Source organism: Drosophila grimshawi, unplaced genomic scaffold (assembly GCF_018153295.1).
Source record: "Drosophila grimshawi isolate 15287-2541.00 unplaced genomic scaffold, ASM1815329v1 contig_1367, whole genome shotgun sequence".
Lineage (NCBI taxonomy): Eukaryota > Metazoa > Arthropoda > Insecta > Diptera > Drosophilidae > Drosophila > Drosophila grimshawi.
This window is the reverse complement of record NW_025062889.1, coordinates 5960734-5978036: the sequence shown is the minus strand read 5'-3', so window position 1 is coordinate 5978036 and position 17303 is coordinate 5960734. Positions and strand designations below refer to the sequence as shown.

The window sequence follows — 17303 nt, the reverse complement described above, 5'->3', positions numbered from 1 at the left end:
TTAATAAGACGAAAAAGGACAAATAAAATGGTTTCAATTATTGTTGTTTTCCCACTTGTTCCTTTCTTGGCGAAGGCACAAAAATATCCAGTTTAAGGTTATATAAATCATCAAAAATATATTGCTTTTGACAATCAAAACATTATTTTTAGGTAATTATTTACATGATTTAATCAAGTTTACCAGTCTTATTAATTTTCCAGCAGAAAGGCAATCAATCCACTTTCCACTTTGCACTTCCTTTGGTACGTATAACAAATTTATTTGCCACTGAAAGAGTATATGGCTCACTGCTACAAGCTACAAGTACTCAGAAAGTGTTTTGAATAAATAAGCAAAAATGGGTTGCAAGGAGCAAGCAATCCTTGCTCAATGCAAAGCTAACAAGTGAAGAAATCAGCGGCCAAATGGCAGAGCATAAGGCACAAATGTCAAATGTCTGGCATCCTAAGGGATTCTGGGGGTAAGAAGGGGGGCGTGGTTATGGTAAACGACATGCCGAATGAAGCTTTTGCATTGCGCGCAGGCGAGCGCATAATTTTCTACCAATTTCGTTTCCAGCTTTTTATTTTATATTTGCTCCTGTTTAGTACTTTTTTTTTTAGACAAAAATGGATGTGGAAAGAGCTGTTTGTTTATTTGTAAGCCAGCGGGGGGCTCTGATTTGCCACCCAAGTGTGTGTGTGTGTGTGTGTGTGCGTTGGTGTGTGAGCTTCGCATTGCATATAAGCAGTAAGTTTTTGTAATGGATGCCGCTGTGGGCATTGCTAATACGCCCCGTGGCACACATGCGTTGGCAGATGGGGGCTGGAACATGGGCGTGGGTGTAGCCATAATCATGCAGTTTGTGCCACAGGCAACAAGCGCTTAGATTGCCTCATTTGCCTGATTTGCTAGAATATTCGTATGTGTGGGCCATGGCGGAGGAGTCTGTGTAGGCTGTCTGTGTGTGCGTATGTTTTTATATTTGCTTGCCACGCTGATTTGTTTGCGCGACCAAAGTCATTAGCTGCTGCCGCAGAGTCCATAAAAGGAGCATATACGCCTAGACACAGCTGTCAGTAATGAAAATATATCCATTACAGCCCCCCCTACTCCCCACACCCAATACAAACATGAAATTATACATTTTGTTTATCTTACTGCTGCCGCTGGGTGTCTGGGTATGATACAGCGTGATGCTTCCAACTAAGCTGACCTTTAACTCGGCGCCTGGTTTGTTCACAGCTGGAGCAGAGTCCTGTAACCAAAATGGCATGCATGGAGCGTTGCATGTTGAACTGGCAGAATGAGGCGTTCAATACCCAAGCACTGCTGGCCATGGACCAGGATCAGCCAGATTCCGCGTAAATCCTGCAGCTGGATGTGCAGCAACTGTCGGAGTGTCGCCTAAATGTACACAAATTTGATTGCACGTTAAAGTGTATGTTTGAAAAGTTTACATTGCCCCTGAAATGTACACGGAATGGCGATCTAAAGCGATCTAAGGGCTAGTATAAAATTGATAGCATACTTTTATGGGCGTAAATATAATTGTCAAGTTCGCTGTGAAAATGATTTAGAATTTTGTGGGTAAGGCTTAAAGTTGAGTTTCTGGGATAAAGTAACTCGCAAAATGAGATGATAAAGCAGTACTTGTGTTGGACATTCCGTCCAATAAATGAATACATTCAATTAGACTATAAAATAAAACAGCTGTAAACATTAAGCCTGAGCGTAATTAAAGCAAATATTCCAACAAATAAAATGTGTGAAAATACAGCCAAATTGATATGTAAATGTCTGCGCATATATAATTAAATATACGATACCGATTAAGTTTAATTGCATGTTCAACATTATACAAAAAAAAAAAAAACACGAAACGAAGCGAAATAAAAGCGTAAGTGAAAGGAATCCAAAACCAAAAAAAAAAAAGAATAAACAAAAAATGTTAAGCAGACCCGCATACTTACTGATGTCTGTGTAAGTGGGTGTGGTGTGTACATATTTCAATTTAATTAAAACGTTTTCAATTTTATGTGTTTTTCTTTGGCATTTCGGTTTTATTTAAATTCATTCAATTATAACCAAAGGTCAGAGAAGCACAAGTATCGCAAATATTCGGTTTATCTGTGGAGTTTCCGGATTTCGTTGCTGGAATTTGTTTGCATGCTGGACAATTTCAAATGTGCAACAAATCCACATGCGGCCGCTGAAGGCCAAAGTTGAGTTAAAGTTTGGCATGAGGCCAGAAAACCAAAAAAAAAAAAAAAAAGTGGTCGCCTAAAACAATTAATCATTGCCACATGCGTTGACCTTTTTGTGAGGGTATGTTACAGTTTGAGTAACTGCTGCGATGACAAGTGAGTCAATTAATCTAACGGCCCAATTCCTGTCAAACTGCAGACGACGAAGGTCATGCGTTATAATTAAACATGACTGTTCTTGCTGCTACTGCTGCTGCTGTTGATGATGATGATGATGATGGTGACCATGTGGCTACCTCTCACCTTGAGGCGCGACTGACTGGCGCGACGCATAAATTTCAATTTGTTATGCTCAGCTCCTGTCTGAGAGCTCACCTCGACTGTGGCATGCATTTAAATGCGTGCATGGCCAATATGTAAAATGTTTTCGTGCCATAACCCAAATGTGCATTCCCAATTAGCAGGCTGGCACATAAATTATGGGCCTTTTTGATTGTAGCAAGGAAATTAACGCGGAAGTTGTTACGCTGCCAAACATGACTTCAATGCATATATATCGCGCATAATGTGCGAAATATGCAAAATATGCGAAATACGTAAATATGTGAAATATGTGAGATATTTTGATGATGGGTCAGCGTATTGCTGAAATATGCAAAACGCGTTTTCCGCTTTTAGCCCGTTGTTGCCTGTCAACGTCATGGGACGAGGTAATTGGAGATGCTCCAATGATTCGCAAAGCTAAGCACTTTAAAATGTAACTGTAAGTGAATTGCACAGTTTTCATTTTTATGTTTCCATGAAAACATGGTTCAATTTCACAAAAGTTAATAAAATGAAATGTAAAAAGAAAAGAAAGAATTCCAAATATTTTAACACATAAAAAGCTGCTAGATGTTGCAGCTAAAAGTGAACAAAAACCTGTTTATATTTAAAATTTAATCAAAAATGTATATAATACTTAGAAGCTCAAAAATTGATTTATTCAACTCCGTTGAAGGTAATCAACGAAGGTAAGATATGAATATACCAACAACTAAAGCTATCAACAATTTTGTATCTGTGGCTCTTTTATATTTGCAAAGAATAATGCATTTATTAACCTATTCATGTGCTATTAAACTATGGAGGTCGAATAATGATATACCAATAATAATAATGTTAGAGCTAACAATAAGTTTGCAGCTCAATTTTCTCTGTATTTATACTCTCTTCTCTACACTACACTCAATATAATAAGAGATTGGAAGCCACTTTCAAGCAAATCCAATATACATTGAGCATTCACGATTGTAGCTTATTTTACAATTTGTTTTATAAAATCGGAGAAATTGCACGCCCTTCCGAAAAGCAAAATTGAAATGCAATTCAATGAAAAGCATTTTTCCGCTTTCGTGTGGTTTTTATGAGAGTCACGTACGCATCGCCATTGTCAATCAGTTGAAAATCTCTGCGAGTTTCCAGCGATTTCCTTGCTGCGTGCAATGCATTCACGTAGTGACAATTAACGTTACAAGCGGCGTATGTGTAATATTTTGGAATTTTCAGCTTAGCTTCGTTATATATGTGTGTAACTTGCACAATAACAAAGCCAAATTTATGTTAAAGAGCTGAATGAAGTTATCCAATTTTATTTTGTTTGTTTTGAGGGTCGCAATAAACATTTACAAGACAGAGAGACAGACAGAGAGAGAGAGAGAGAGAGAGAGATGGGGGGGCGGGGGGCATAAATGTCACGCCCAGTTCAATTGACGAATTTTGGCTCGTGAATCTGCGCCTTTGTCTGCGCACCTTTGTTGAACTTTTATCGCTGAAGTGCCAACAAATTTTAATAAGAGGACCTTATTATGCCAAAGTGACATTTTTCAGCTGCCTGCAAACACTGCATTCATTCATAGGCCAAAGAGTGTTTTCCAGCAAGCTGCCAACTTTATTTTTATTGCGTTTATAAACTTTGCCCTTACAGAAAAGCGCAGCAAACCCAAAGTTCAAACCCCAAATTTATATAAAGTGTACATGTATACGAACATAAGTATAAGTGCAACAATTTACCAGCTAAGGCCACAAAATGTATAGTTAAAAAAATATATATATACATATATGAAAACTTTTGTCGCTTTACAGGACCAGACACGCCTGAGTACAGGTGTGTAGTATGCCTAGTGCCATTAAAAAATGTACCCAACATTGTTTTTGTCTGACAAGGCAACGAAACACGCCCTGTCTAGCATTAACAGAGCCGCTAACAGCGCCGTTAACAGAGGGCTGTGAACAGCAACGTTAACAGCGCACGCTCTTCGAAGCTTACTGTTGGCTTGTGTGCTTTTGCCTCTGTTTTGGCTTTTGTCTTTGCTTTTGCGTTTGCAAATGGCAGCAAAGACTGGCCAAGAGCCACGTAGCTGCTTGTTTAAATACAGCACGCACAGTTGTCTGGCAATTTATTCCAAGTTCGGCCGGCTTTTGTTGCAATTGGTGAGTGCGGTTGCCGCAGCAACTCCGATAAACAAAGATACGCGTAATATTCGTCATTCAACTTTTTTTAAAACAAGAATTATTTAAAATATATTTCAAACCTGTCGGAAACAAAGAAACTTTTTTAAATCGCTTAGAAATAATATTAAAATGTGAAAAAAGATTAAAAATAAAATAAAATATATTGAAAAAATAAAATAAATAAACCAATTCATCAAAGAACGAACGCCTGCCAATAAACTTTGAGAAACCTAGTCTTGTCTCCATAAAAAGTAGAAGAAATAAATTGACAGACAGAAAAAACCAAGCACCTACAAAATTTAGACATTTCAATTAAGGTTTAAATTCATGTTGCTTGTCAGAAATCTCCGAAGTGTCTAGCCGACTGGGGTACAATAAATAAGGAGACAAAAACAGAAAATAAGAAAACAAAGAATTTAGTGTACATAAAAAATGACAGAAATTAATGCAGCACATCAGGCAATTTCTGCAGTAAAAACAACTGCTGAAATAACTGAGACGATGAAGACTCAAATCACATCGAAAACGACAACAACAACAGGAACACCAAGACAAAGGACTCTGATGCGTACGGCAGAAATGGACGCCGATACGGATGACGGTGAGACCGATGATGTGAATTTGGATGCTGCGATTACAGCTACTGTTTCTGCCACCGATGATGTTGATGGGGATGCGGACGATGCGGCAGATAGCATCACATTGGAGCTGGCATTATCACCGACGACACCAACACCACCACCGCCCACCAATGGCGACGAGGATCTCGCTGCGCTGGACAACAGTAAGCCGTTCAAGGTGGGTTTATCCCGTTTTCCCGTTGCCGATTCACGTTACCGTTTCTTTTCAATAGCCAAAGGACATACACTCGTTGCCCTATTCATAGGGCAGCTTCCAATTGTTAACCGGCCAGCAATTCGTTAAGTGATTACGGACTTCTTTTTGTTGGGCGGTGTTCGCAAAACATTTGATGCTCAGTGCATAAAGTGAAGTGGAAGCATCAAACAGGATCTAGGCGCAAGGCACTAGCCAAACTGGCCACTCAAAACCGTTTGGCTTCGAGAGCCCTGCGCTTGTTCTGGCTGTTTTTTTCTCTTCTTCATTTTTTGCTTTGGTGCTGGTCCCGCGTTTGCTTTTTAGTCGCCCTTTAGGCTTTTTTGGTTTTCAAGTGCTGCAGCAGAAGCTCGACCAAATCATATTGCTCCCAGTCTGCAAACCCCATCAAGTGGCTAAAAACGAGGTTGAAATAAATTTGCGGAGGTGTATGTGTAAAAGGCAGCAAAAAAGCCATGTTTTAAAGTGGTGTTCTCTATATCTGCTCTTGATCAGCATCAATAAGCCGACATTTTTCGTAGGCAAAAGGGATGCAAATGTAAAATCAAAATAAACTCAATGAAGTTTGTTTGAAACCGGAATTGAAACCGTTTGATTAACCGGAATATTTTTGACAAACTAACTATTGAATTTAATTTTATTTTCAATTTTAATTAATCCATCTTATTATCCAGAACGTATTAGCAAATTGAAGCAAATTGCACAAGCGTATCAAAACTTCTTACTTTTCTAAGATTTGGTAACATATCCCCTGAGAACGGGCGGACATAGGAAAATCCAAGTAAACTTTTTGTAACAGCTTAAAAACTCTTGTAAAGAATTGCGACACACTTGAGACATTGCTGTAGGACTGCTTGCTTTTCCTTACATGTTTCAAACGGCTAAAAGTGGATTTGTTAAGGTATTTAGGCGCAAATTGTCGACTATGTTAAACCTACCATTAGCACAAAGTTTAATTGAATAAACGGCCACATAAATGCTATTAAAATATACAGCAAATTGCGCAAGCAGCATTTTATAGTCTTTTGACATGCAAATTATTGTATATCTTATACGTTGAAATTATCTTTGATCTTGGCATATTATTTGAATGATTTTCTGGTATTATGAGCAGTAATTTTGATTCATTATACGTATATGTATATGACAAAAATGTAATTTTCCAAGTAATTTAAACTTTTTATTAAACTTGCAGCTTGCTTGCCTAAAGCTTAGCAAATTAAGGGAAAATTCACCAAATTTGGGTAAAATTGTGTGTTAATAACAAGCCGGAAAGAGGAAGCTAATATTGTGGTTCGCTAACAATTGAAATTAATTAAAACTGTTAGCTATGATAGAAAGGACAACAACTGAAGCTTAAAGAACGTTGGCAACTTGGCGAACTTGGCCAGAAAGCGTAAAGTGGCCATTTAATGCTCATCTGCTTCGTAGTATAACATTAGTGTGTGGCTGCCACAATCTAGAACTAAGCTGCCGTTGCGTCTGGTGCGCGTTGGTGCCGATAACGATGTTGCTACCACTTGTGCCATGCGTCACCAGACACCAAAGTAGTAGCCACTCCTCACTCTCATTTCTCGAGTGCTTGTGTGCTCTGTCTGCCAGTCTGCACCCCTAATCGATTTATTGTCGGGATAAAACGTTAAAAAGCGCCATAACAAAATCAACTGGCCCAAGGATCAAGCGACAGGACAAAGTTTATACTTAAACTGGCCAAGCGTTGAAGTGCTCACAAAGTGATTTTGTCGTATATATTTTATTTGGCGAGACACGATTATTAATTTATTGTCCTGTAAACTATCTCAAAAATGTTTTGTTGGCAATTTGTCGCTGGCAGAAAAACTGCGCAAAAGATTTCCACCAGTTTTCCTGTTTCCTGAGTTGGTCGGCCAGCATGTCGTATGCGTAATTTATGTGGCATCCATCTAATTAATAAACATGTACGGCATGTTACATGATTTTGACAAGCATCCATTGTTACAGCTACCTTAATGGGCAACTTGATGTCTATCTGACAGGTTGTCTGTCTCCTTGGCTGACGTGCACCACTTTTTCAACAGTTGTAATTAATTAAATTAGCCACATAACGAGCATATTGTGTGTGTGTGGCATTGTTTTAACAAGCATATGTCTAAAAGAAGTAGGACATCGTTGATGGGATGTAGCTTAGCTATCCCAAATCTCTAAGCAACATGTCTTCCTTCAAATAAATAAAATAAACGGATTATTTAGTAGTTTTACTTTGGTCTTGAGTGCACGTTGAAATAAAATATTGTTTTAAATTAATGTCTTGAGGTCTCGGTGTCTCTGATATCAAAGCGGACATTGTGACCAAACGGAAAAAGAAATAATTTGCGGGCTCAACCTTATTACTTTATGGTTTACATTGGTTACGAAAGGTTTTTTTTTATACTTAGGCTTCTGGGTTACTCTTTGGACATAAATGCAACTTGATAGAAAGCTTTTTGCAAAGTAAAGAAAAAGTAACTAAGTGAGTAACAAGCAACAGAAAGTTTTACTTAACTTACGAACTTTTGTTAAATAATTTGAAAACGGTTGCAAAGAAGCACCTAATTGAGTTTTAAGGTTATATAATTCTTTACAGGACTTTAACTTATATTCAATGTGTTGAATTTGGTTTACTTTTTAAATTACTTAATAACTTTGCCGACTATTTTATAATATTTTATTTGTCTACTTGATGTGTTTTATATACTTTTTGAGGGTATTATTATTTTTTCATTCAGTACAGTGTTTCTTGCATGTTTTCTTGTGTCCGGTCAATGTAATTGCAATTTGAAGAGATCCTTTCCTTTGTCATGGAATAGCCGTTAGGTAGACTTATTGAAATCGTTAAGCAACTGTATAAGAGGACTTTTTAAAGCAAGCTAATCTCACAGCCATCGTCTCTTAATAGCTCGTTATGCGGTCATAAAAAATGTGAATGGAGCACACCGTGTGTCCTTATGTGTAGTGAAAACAGGACGACTCCCTGCTGGCTTGGTGGGTGTAATACGAATGCGACATGGAAAACGCATTTGCTTTTTTCTGTTTTCACCTACAATGTACAAATAAAAGCAATGTTTCAGACATGAAGAACAAGAGTAGAAGCAGGAGCCGAATGCCGAAATCCTTATATCCTTATAAGGCCGGAATGAATTAAGTTGCCCGAACACACATGTTGAAACATAACAACAACAACAACAACAGCAATTACAGTAACTGAAAGCTACAATTGAGTCTCACACATTGCGTATACGCAACGTTGCGCATTAAAGCAAATATGCGAGTTTTATTCCTGTCCAAACAAGCGTGCAACTTGAGTACGCCATTCCAAGGATGGGATGGTAGGCGGAGATGAGAGGATATGTTGACTATTTGCTAATAATATGCGTGTCAAGGCGGTGACAAGCATGTAAATTGCTGTGTATTTCATTTCTCTTTTGTCGCTACTCGGCTCTCGACCCTCTGTTTATTTGTTATTGTTGTAAAATAGCGCTTAATGCTCTTGCAAATGTGGCGACTAAACAATTTCAATAATTTGATAGCCGCAACAAAACGTTGCCGAGTCACGGTTACTCTTGCATTTTGATGACAATCGTGGGAAATTAGTGCCAGCAATGATGGCAACATTGAACCTGAACTTCGCACAGTGGTGACACAACTGAATACTGAAATATAATATAAACAAATTATTCACTGGAGCTACATATAAGTGACTTCTAGTTAAGTGATGGGGAGTAACTAGGCATGCAATAATTGGCTTACCAAAGGATATTATGTAACCACAACTTATATAATTTAATTGAAAATTGCTTCAAGTGGCTATCTTTTCAAGTGGGATACTTTATTGAAACAATAATATCATAGGCAGTTTTGATTACTACATTTTACGGCTGTAGTCCATCGTACGTAAAGCATTGGCATGATAGAATGTTTGTGTTAATTTCGATTCAACAGCAGCTCAGTTGCCCAGATACGATATTGCAGATACGCATTCCTGATGAGGTTTACAATTACCTGTCGAGTACTTTTAGGGATGGGGTGTCATTATAAATGCATGAATGCATTGGCATCTGTACATTGTCCTTGTCAGACCTATGTGCTCTTGCTTTCTCCACTTCCTGAATCGCCGGACTAATATTGATGTGTGAGCTGGCAAACGAAATCAAATAGAGACAGTCAATGTGCTGTTGATGAAGGCAATTTTAGACAGTTTCATTTTCATGGCTAACATATTTGTCAGTATAACTGACAACCTAACCAGAGTGTTGGCAATTGAATGGAAAGCAAACATTAATTCGCCTTTCTTTCCTATACCTGTCACAATTCATATTGATCAACAAATACTAAAAATCTCGTTTTCATCAATAATATTTTACAAATTTGTGTTGATTGGCAACTCCGTTTTAATAATCTAAAATGCCTTTCCAATGTAAGTTGAATCTGTTCGGACGATGAAGGCAAGACTTATTCCGTATTCATGTCCATTATTGAGCTGCCATTTGATATGCTATTCGACATACAAAAAGATGAGATAACTAAATCTAGTTTCTCAAAATATTATACTTGCTTTTGGGTTAGAGAAAACAAAACTTGTTGGAAAATATTTGAGGAATAGACTTAATAGACCATTCAAAATGATTGAACGTACTTGACAAAAAGGGTTTGCCATGAACTAGGACTAGGCCATAATAAATTACTGGTCAATTTAAGCAAAGTGGCAAGGAGTGCGAAAAAATTGCTCAAAATGCAGCAGTTTGAAATAACCTTTTAAATTGAGCAAAAAATTGAAGTAAAGGCCAGTGTAAAATGGGGAAATCTGAAGAGAGCATTGTTCAGTTCGAAGAAAACATCTGGTTTTTTTTGTAAGAGAGTGGCGAATTCGGAGCAAAACAAATTTAAGAAACGCACTTAGAGCAAACAAAGCCAGAGGCCATTGGCGTATGGCAGCCAAATAATCAGCCTGAAACCAGTCTCCAGTCTCAGCCACTCAGCCAGGCAGGCAGGCGGGCAGGCATCCAGTCTCGCACTCAGTTGACCAAGCAGCAAACGTGGCAATCAGCAAGTCAGCGAAGTTGGCTCAAACAGTTTTGGGTTTGAAGTGTTTGGCGAGGAAAGAAGAACTCTCAACTCAACTAAAAATAAGCAATGCGTAAAAAGCAGACTTTTTACAAATTAAAAATACTTTTACTATTATTACTTCGACAACATTGTTACATCCATAAACTCAACGTTCAACCCTCTTGAGGCAACACAATACAAGTCAGTTCAGTTCAGTTCAGTGCTGTTCAGTTCGGGCCATGCCAAATGTAAATATAAGTTTAATGGCCAACACGCAGTCAGGGTAGTCAGGCAGACCAAGTGGCCGGACTAAGAGGAAAAAGGTGGTCAGTTCTCTCCTTTCGTGCTGTGGGCGTCTGCCATATGAATTCCCATAAAATGGCTGATAAGTTTTCATTGTTGTTCGCCAGACGCAACATTGTCGGCTGAATGATGATGAAATCTCCTGGCGCTATAATTGGTTTAGCAAACGTGTGACGATCAATGATTGATATGGCTGGGCGTATGATAAACATCTGCCAATGGTTTAACTTAATGGCTTATTTGGAATGACAGGCCCATTATCACGCCCAGACAGTGTCGTCCCTTTCACACAAAGGGCTGATAATACTAACGATGATTAGACCTCAAACATTGATCGATCAAAAGAAGAGCACCCTCATTTTGTGGATGACATGTCGTATACTTAATATTTATATCAGGCGTTACATATAATTCGACAGTTATACTTTGGCTGCTTACCTTTTGCTGAGTGCTTCGTTGTCATTTTTCTTTTGTTGATTGTTAGACCCATCCGCTTCCCTTCAGCTCTCTCTCTCTCTGTCTCTCTCTCTCTCTCTTGGTCTACCTCACTCTTTTGGCCATTTGAAATTGACAGAGTTATGCTTTAAATATTAAGTAGGCCATGTTCGACCAAGTTTTTGCCCCCAAAAATATAATACGATACCTGAACGCATGACATGATTAAATTGACGTAGTTTTTTTTATTGCTGTTGTTTTGACTTTATTGTTATGGCAAATAATAAATTGATTATTTGCTTGTAGCTGTTGGCTGTTTGCTGTTGGCTTTTAGCTGTTAGCTGTTAGCTATTGCCTTATATACAGTACATAGTTCATCGCATCCTTAAAGCATCCTTATCGCTGTCGTGTGCTTGGATGGCATTTTGTTGTTTTTATTGGCAGCTTAGCAGAGGGGGCAATTCTTCAATGTTTCTGGCATATTTCAAATTAAGGCAAACTTCGCTGACGTTTATCCCCTCTGTTTTCCACCCAGTTTCCTTTTTTTGCCTGCTTTTGCGCTCAATCAAAAAAACGGACATTTTGATAATAGGTAAATGAGTGCGAGAGAGTTTTAAGCAAGAGTTGTATGCATATATATATTTTTAAAAGTATATATATATTTAGAATCAAGTGCTTTAGCGGGATTTTAATTCACATTAAAGCATTCATCTTCGGGGTATTGTAAATTCAATACCCTTGCGTACAATTGTAAATTGAGATTCTTAAAGTGAATTCTTAATTATATTCATTAGTTCGTTAAAATGTTTCCTCGGCAAGGGTATGCCAATGTTATTGCTTGAATAACAGTTGCTCATTCAGTGCACATTAAAGAGATATTTATATATTGTGGTTAATTGAAAAGAATGTTTGCTGACTTCCATTTATAGAATAAGTTAATGAATGGCAAAATTCTTGAGCAAAAGTTGTTGTTGTCAACCTTTGTATGCTCTACAGTAAAATCAGACAATTCACAGACAGACAATTCATGAAATTCTATCAAATATAAGATAATGAAAATATAGTTTGTATAAGTGATGACTTTGTGAATTTGGTAAAAACATCAACTTTTTTAATTAAGGAACCGCAAGATGGAATTGAAATAAATTTGAAGCGACAGTTAAGATTTCCGTTTCTAGAATTGTTGTGTTATATTCAGGCCAGCAGCGGCAGACATTTTTGGTGTGTGTAAACAAATTAATATCTCTTAAACTCACTAACACACGCGCAGGTCAAGGACATCACACGCAACATACGCAAGGCTGTTGTTGCCACAACATTGGCCGAGTTGCGCCTCAAGGTGGCCGCAAAGTTTCAACGCGCTCAGCCTGCGATTCATTTGGATTGCGATGGAACAGAAATTGATGATGAAGAGTATTTTTCGACGCTCGAGGCAAACGCGGAGTTGATTGCCGTTTTTCCTGGCGAACAATGGCGAGATGTAAGCTTGTTTTTCTTATTCACACATTTGACTTTCTGGCTTCACTGTACAGGTTTCAATTTTTAATTTAATAGCCCAGCGATTATAATGCGAATTTACGTCGCACTTCTTTGGATGCTCATCGTTTGCGTAAATTGGTCGGCAAGCTGCAACAGAATCTGCTGAACGATGCCGATTTGGATAAACTATCGAATATGGATCCCAATTCGCTGGCAGATATCACAGGACGCGAGATCAAGGACACTGAACATTGTGTGCACAGTGAGGCAGCTCGACGATCGACGGAGTTGTCCTGTTAAACGACGAACGTTGGAAGAAGAAATTGTTGCACTTAGCAAATTTGTGTCTATTAATGTTGAATCACCTAGAAACCTACCTTAACACTCCTATTATTCGTATGGGAAATAGCACAGTGAAACGTCGCTTATGATAGATTTGTAAGGAATTTGTAAGAGCTTTTGTATGTCAAGCTGAAACTGATAAGACAAATATCAGGTTCGAGTATTTTTGGAGCATGTTTTGATAGCACCTAATGAAAGCGACGATTTAGACAGCTTATATATGTATATGTATGTATAGTTGTAGAGCACTTCCAGTATTTTCAGGATAATCATCATTTTTGAAACTAAATTTGTAATGTGAATATGAATAAGTGAAATTAAATTACACTTCAAATCAACACTAGTCTGTTCCTAGACCAATATGCTATATAGTATATACATAGACCAAAAGTCCAATCTAGTATGCCCAAAAGTCTACCATAACCAAACGACTATAAACCAATTAATAGCTGCTTCAAGCAAACTTAGGTATATACAATCTAATTATTAAACAGGGTTGCCAGATCCCTAAATTATATGTTCGAAACCGAAAAGTTGATCGCTTGATATACATATTTTAAAAAGATATGTATATGTATGCGTGTAAATTTGTTACATATAGCTTTTGGTTAATAGGGAGCAAATAATTTTATAAAAATTGAATGCAATTTAAATCATTTAATTATAAACCAAAGACGCAATAAAATTCAAAACCAACAGCAAACAAAAAATAAAGCTAAAACAATATATATATATATATATATATATAAATTGAATAAATTGAGATGTAATTATATATTTTATATAAATGTCTGTGTGTGTATGTGTAATCTACTGCACTTTGTTTAGAAATTAAGTATGAAAAGGATACAATTTAAAGAGTCATTGAAAGAGGCAAAATGAATTGCAATTTACGATAACAATACAAAACTCTTCTTCTAAGCATTTTGTGCACAGTTTATAACACGAATATTCCACACAAATCGATCGAATTGAAATGGGTAACTCGGCAAATAAGATAAACGCACGAAAACTTTTTGCATTGTCAGTCAGTTCAAGAATAAATTGAGATTAAATGTGTTATCAGGCTTGCGTTTTATTTGCGGTTGCAACGAGCATCAAGGGTAAGTAATGAATGGATATAAAAGTAAGAAAAAAGATTATCTTAGGCACACAGAAGATTACACACTCTTAAAACGTGTAGATTATGATGTGTTTTCGCTTATGAAACTCGGTTTAGTTTTGTTACAATTATTGCTACTTAAATTTTGTATTTAATCCAAAGCCCAAAGCGTGACCAAAAAGTTATTGCAACAAAGTTTTAACTGTGAAAAGTTATGAGCCGTTCCCACATTCATTTTTTCTAGCCAGCTTTATATATATATTTAATAGCGAACACTTTAAATATGAATATTTTTATTTGGTAATTATTTACTTAACTTTTAAGTAAAGTAATATATATATATATATATATAAATCTGTGCGCTTTAAATTGTCAATTTAAAATCATCCAAAGTATATTATACTTCTGTTACAGTATTCATCTTTCAATTTGCATTTGCACACTTTTGCAAGATTTTTGGCATCGTCCTTTTGCCATTTTCTCTTGCTGTTTGCATATTTTCTTCGAAATGCGGATAACTTTAGCATAAATGTTTTCAACCGTAATATGTTATTTGCATTTTTGTTTTATAACTATTTGCCGTTGGCAATGACCAAAAAACGTTTATACGCTTAGCCTTTGGCCAATCTAATTAATCGGCATTGGCCATTCGAATTTAATTATAGAATCAACTGCTTAAATGCACTTGGCTAAATGTTGATAATATGTTACAAGATATCAAAGGTCAGCAATAGTCAACTGGCCTAGTGGGCATCTATTTAATGATAATTGCTAAAGCGGCTTTTGTCTAAATTATCTGCTGATTGAAATCCAAGAACCACTAATCAGTTTCCGACTGTCCAAATTCTTAGCTGTCCAGTTGTCCAGCTGTCTAGTTGTCCAGCTGTCCAGTTGTCCAGTTGTCCTACTGTCCAGCTGTTCAGCTGTAGGTGCAATTTTAATTATGCAAAGTGCCCGATGCAGTTTGAACGAGAGAATCTGCACTTAGTTGAATTTGCTTTGGCATCTGGCGGCAGCTTAGTGCAAATTGAATGCTACTTTTCGAGATTAGCCTGTTTGCATATCAGCTTAGAAGCTATTAGCCAAACAGGCTCAGTCGCATTTTGATAGCCGTTTGCGGAGAATGCTTTACTCGTAATATCTTTTCATAGTAAAAGACCAATAAAAAAAAACATGGAAAACACATCATTTATTTGCTCTTGCTAGCAGTGCTGCCGAAAGGTAAACACGCCGTCGCAAAAGTCACTCAAATATTCTTTAAAGTCGCCTAAGGGCCTGCTGTTGTGTATGTATGTGTGTGTGTGTGTGTGTGTGTGTTGCATAAGAAATATAACACCACAAATAAAAAAGACTCCAAAAATGTCGTGCGAATACTGTGAATACAGAATGCCCTGTGCGCATAAGGAGTTTGATATATGGGCAACAATTGAAAAACATGGCCAGCAAAAACAGGTGCAATAAAATTATATTTGAATACCCCTGTTGAGTGCTGCATTTGCCTAAAGGTTTGCTAACTCTGTGAGGAGGTATTGATTCTTTCTAAATATTTAAGCTTAACACTTAATAAGATAATCATTAAACCTTTACTTGGGCTTCAACTTAACGTAAGTAAAGTCAGAGTTACCGATTCTGGATGAGATATGTAAAATATAGAATAATCTAAGGATCTTAAGTTAAAGTAAAACTCGCCAATTCATAATTAGCTATCTAAGATTAAGATTTCTTCACGTGTACTTAACAACTTAAAATATTTATCTGCTCTTCCAATTAAGATTACAGAAGCTACTATCTTTCTAAATTGGTATTCGTTGCATTGATATTTATTTTATTTAGTTTATTTATAAGCTAAAAACCTGGGACAAATAGAATGTGAATGTTTGGTTTCATAACATAAAAACTTTAAAACTTGACTGGCTTTTCTATATAGTTTTTTGCCTAATGTATATTTGGAATTAATATTGTATTTCATTCAATTTTCGACTATCTTAGAAAACGTAATTTAAATGATAGTAAAATGGAAATAACCAATTGTCAGCATTCAAATAAATTTAAATGTAGCTGTCAAGGAGAACATCAACTATCAAACTGAGGGAAACGCTTATCTTAACGCTTCACATGGGCCCCTATTGGTATGCAATACAAAAATGTGACAAATTCTATGTCCACTCACATTAACATACACACACGCACACACACACACACACACACACACACACACACACACACGCACACACACACACACATACATACAGCATTTTCAAGTTGACAGCCAAAAAGGACAATGGATACGGATATGCATTCATATATTTTCAATATATCGAAATATCTGTTGGGAATGGAAAAAGGTAAGGAGCCAGGGTGTGAGTGATATACGTTAGCGCTCATATGAGTGACAGATTTACATACACACACACACACAAATGCATATGTAAATCATTGGTCAGTGCTAAAACTTTGCCAGGGTCGTCGCTTTATTGTCTGCGCTCCATTCTGTGTTACTATATGTTTTTCATATGTATTTTTTGGCTAACCAGCTCATTTCCTATGCACCTCACTTTTTGCCTGTTCCTTGTTTTTACTTTTCTCGTTTCCTTTTATAAAGTTTTGTGTGTCCTTTTTTTTTTTTTTTTTTTGTTCACTTTACTTTTTTGGTGTTTGTTGAAAAGTTCGAACGTGCGACGGGTGCCAACTGCCAGCCGAAAATGGGGCAAACTGAAAACTGGGCAAGCTGACAGCTGAGGTCTGGCTGCCAGGCGCGGTTTGCATTAACAACTATGAGAGATTTATGCAAAGGATATGCGCTTCTTTGGTATCAGTTACCGTTACTTTTATATGCTTTATAAAACCAACACGCTCAGCCACTCTGCCCCTGCCGCCTGCCGCCTGCCGCCTGCCGCCTGCCGCCTGCCACTTGATGCCCAGACTTAGCACACCACAGCTCATTCAGCTGTCGGGGGATTTGGTTGTTGTTTGTTTTCAATGTTGTTTTTTTGTTTTTACCTGAGCAGACGCCGCAACTCCAGCTGATATCCTTGAAATTGATGGCAGCTGCGGGAAGTGACGCT

The 17303-nt window shown here is 37.2% G+C and overlaps 1 protein-coding gene and 1 long non-coding RNA gene across 4 annotated transcripts; both read left to right on the top strand.

Annotated features, from left to right (window-relative positions):
* Positions 1-1116: 1116 nt before the first annotated feature.
* LOC116805089 lies at positions 1117-1554 on the top strand. The gene is made up of 2 exons (XR_004365016.1): positions 1117-1163; positions 1228-1554. It is a non-coding gene; the product is annotated as an uncharacterized LOC116805089 (long non-coding RNA).
* Positions 1555-4977: 3423 nt separating this feature from the next.
* Positions 4978-13672, top strand: LOC6560093. Of its 3 annotated transcripts, XM_001985824.2 has the most exons (3): positions 4978-5480; positions 12586-12795; positions 12870-13672. In XM_001985824.2, the coding sequence occupies exons 1-3, from the start codon at positions 5115-5117 to the stop codon at positions 13092-13094; spliced, it is 801 nt and encodes a 266-aa protein (XP_001985860.2). In that variant the 5' UTR covers positions 4978-5114; the 3' UTR covers positions 13095-13672. The 3 variants fall into 3 exon arrangements, with proteins under 3 accessions (XP_001985860.2, XP_032591318.1, XP_032591320.1); XM_032735427.1 differs by lacking the exons at positions 12586-12795; positions 12870-13672 and adding an exon at positions 5536-6089 and having other exon boundaries at positions 4978-5466; XM_032735429.1 differs by lacking the exons at positions 12586-12795; positions 12870-13672 and adding an exon at positions 5536-6089.
* The last annotated feature ends 3631 nt before the right edge of the window (positions 13673-17303 follow it).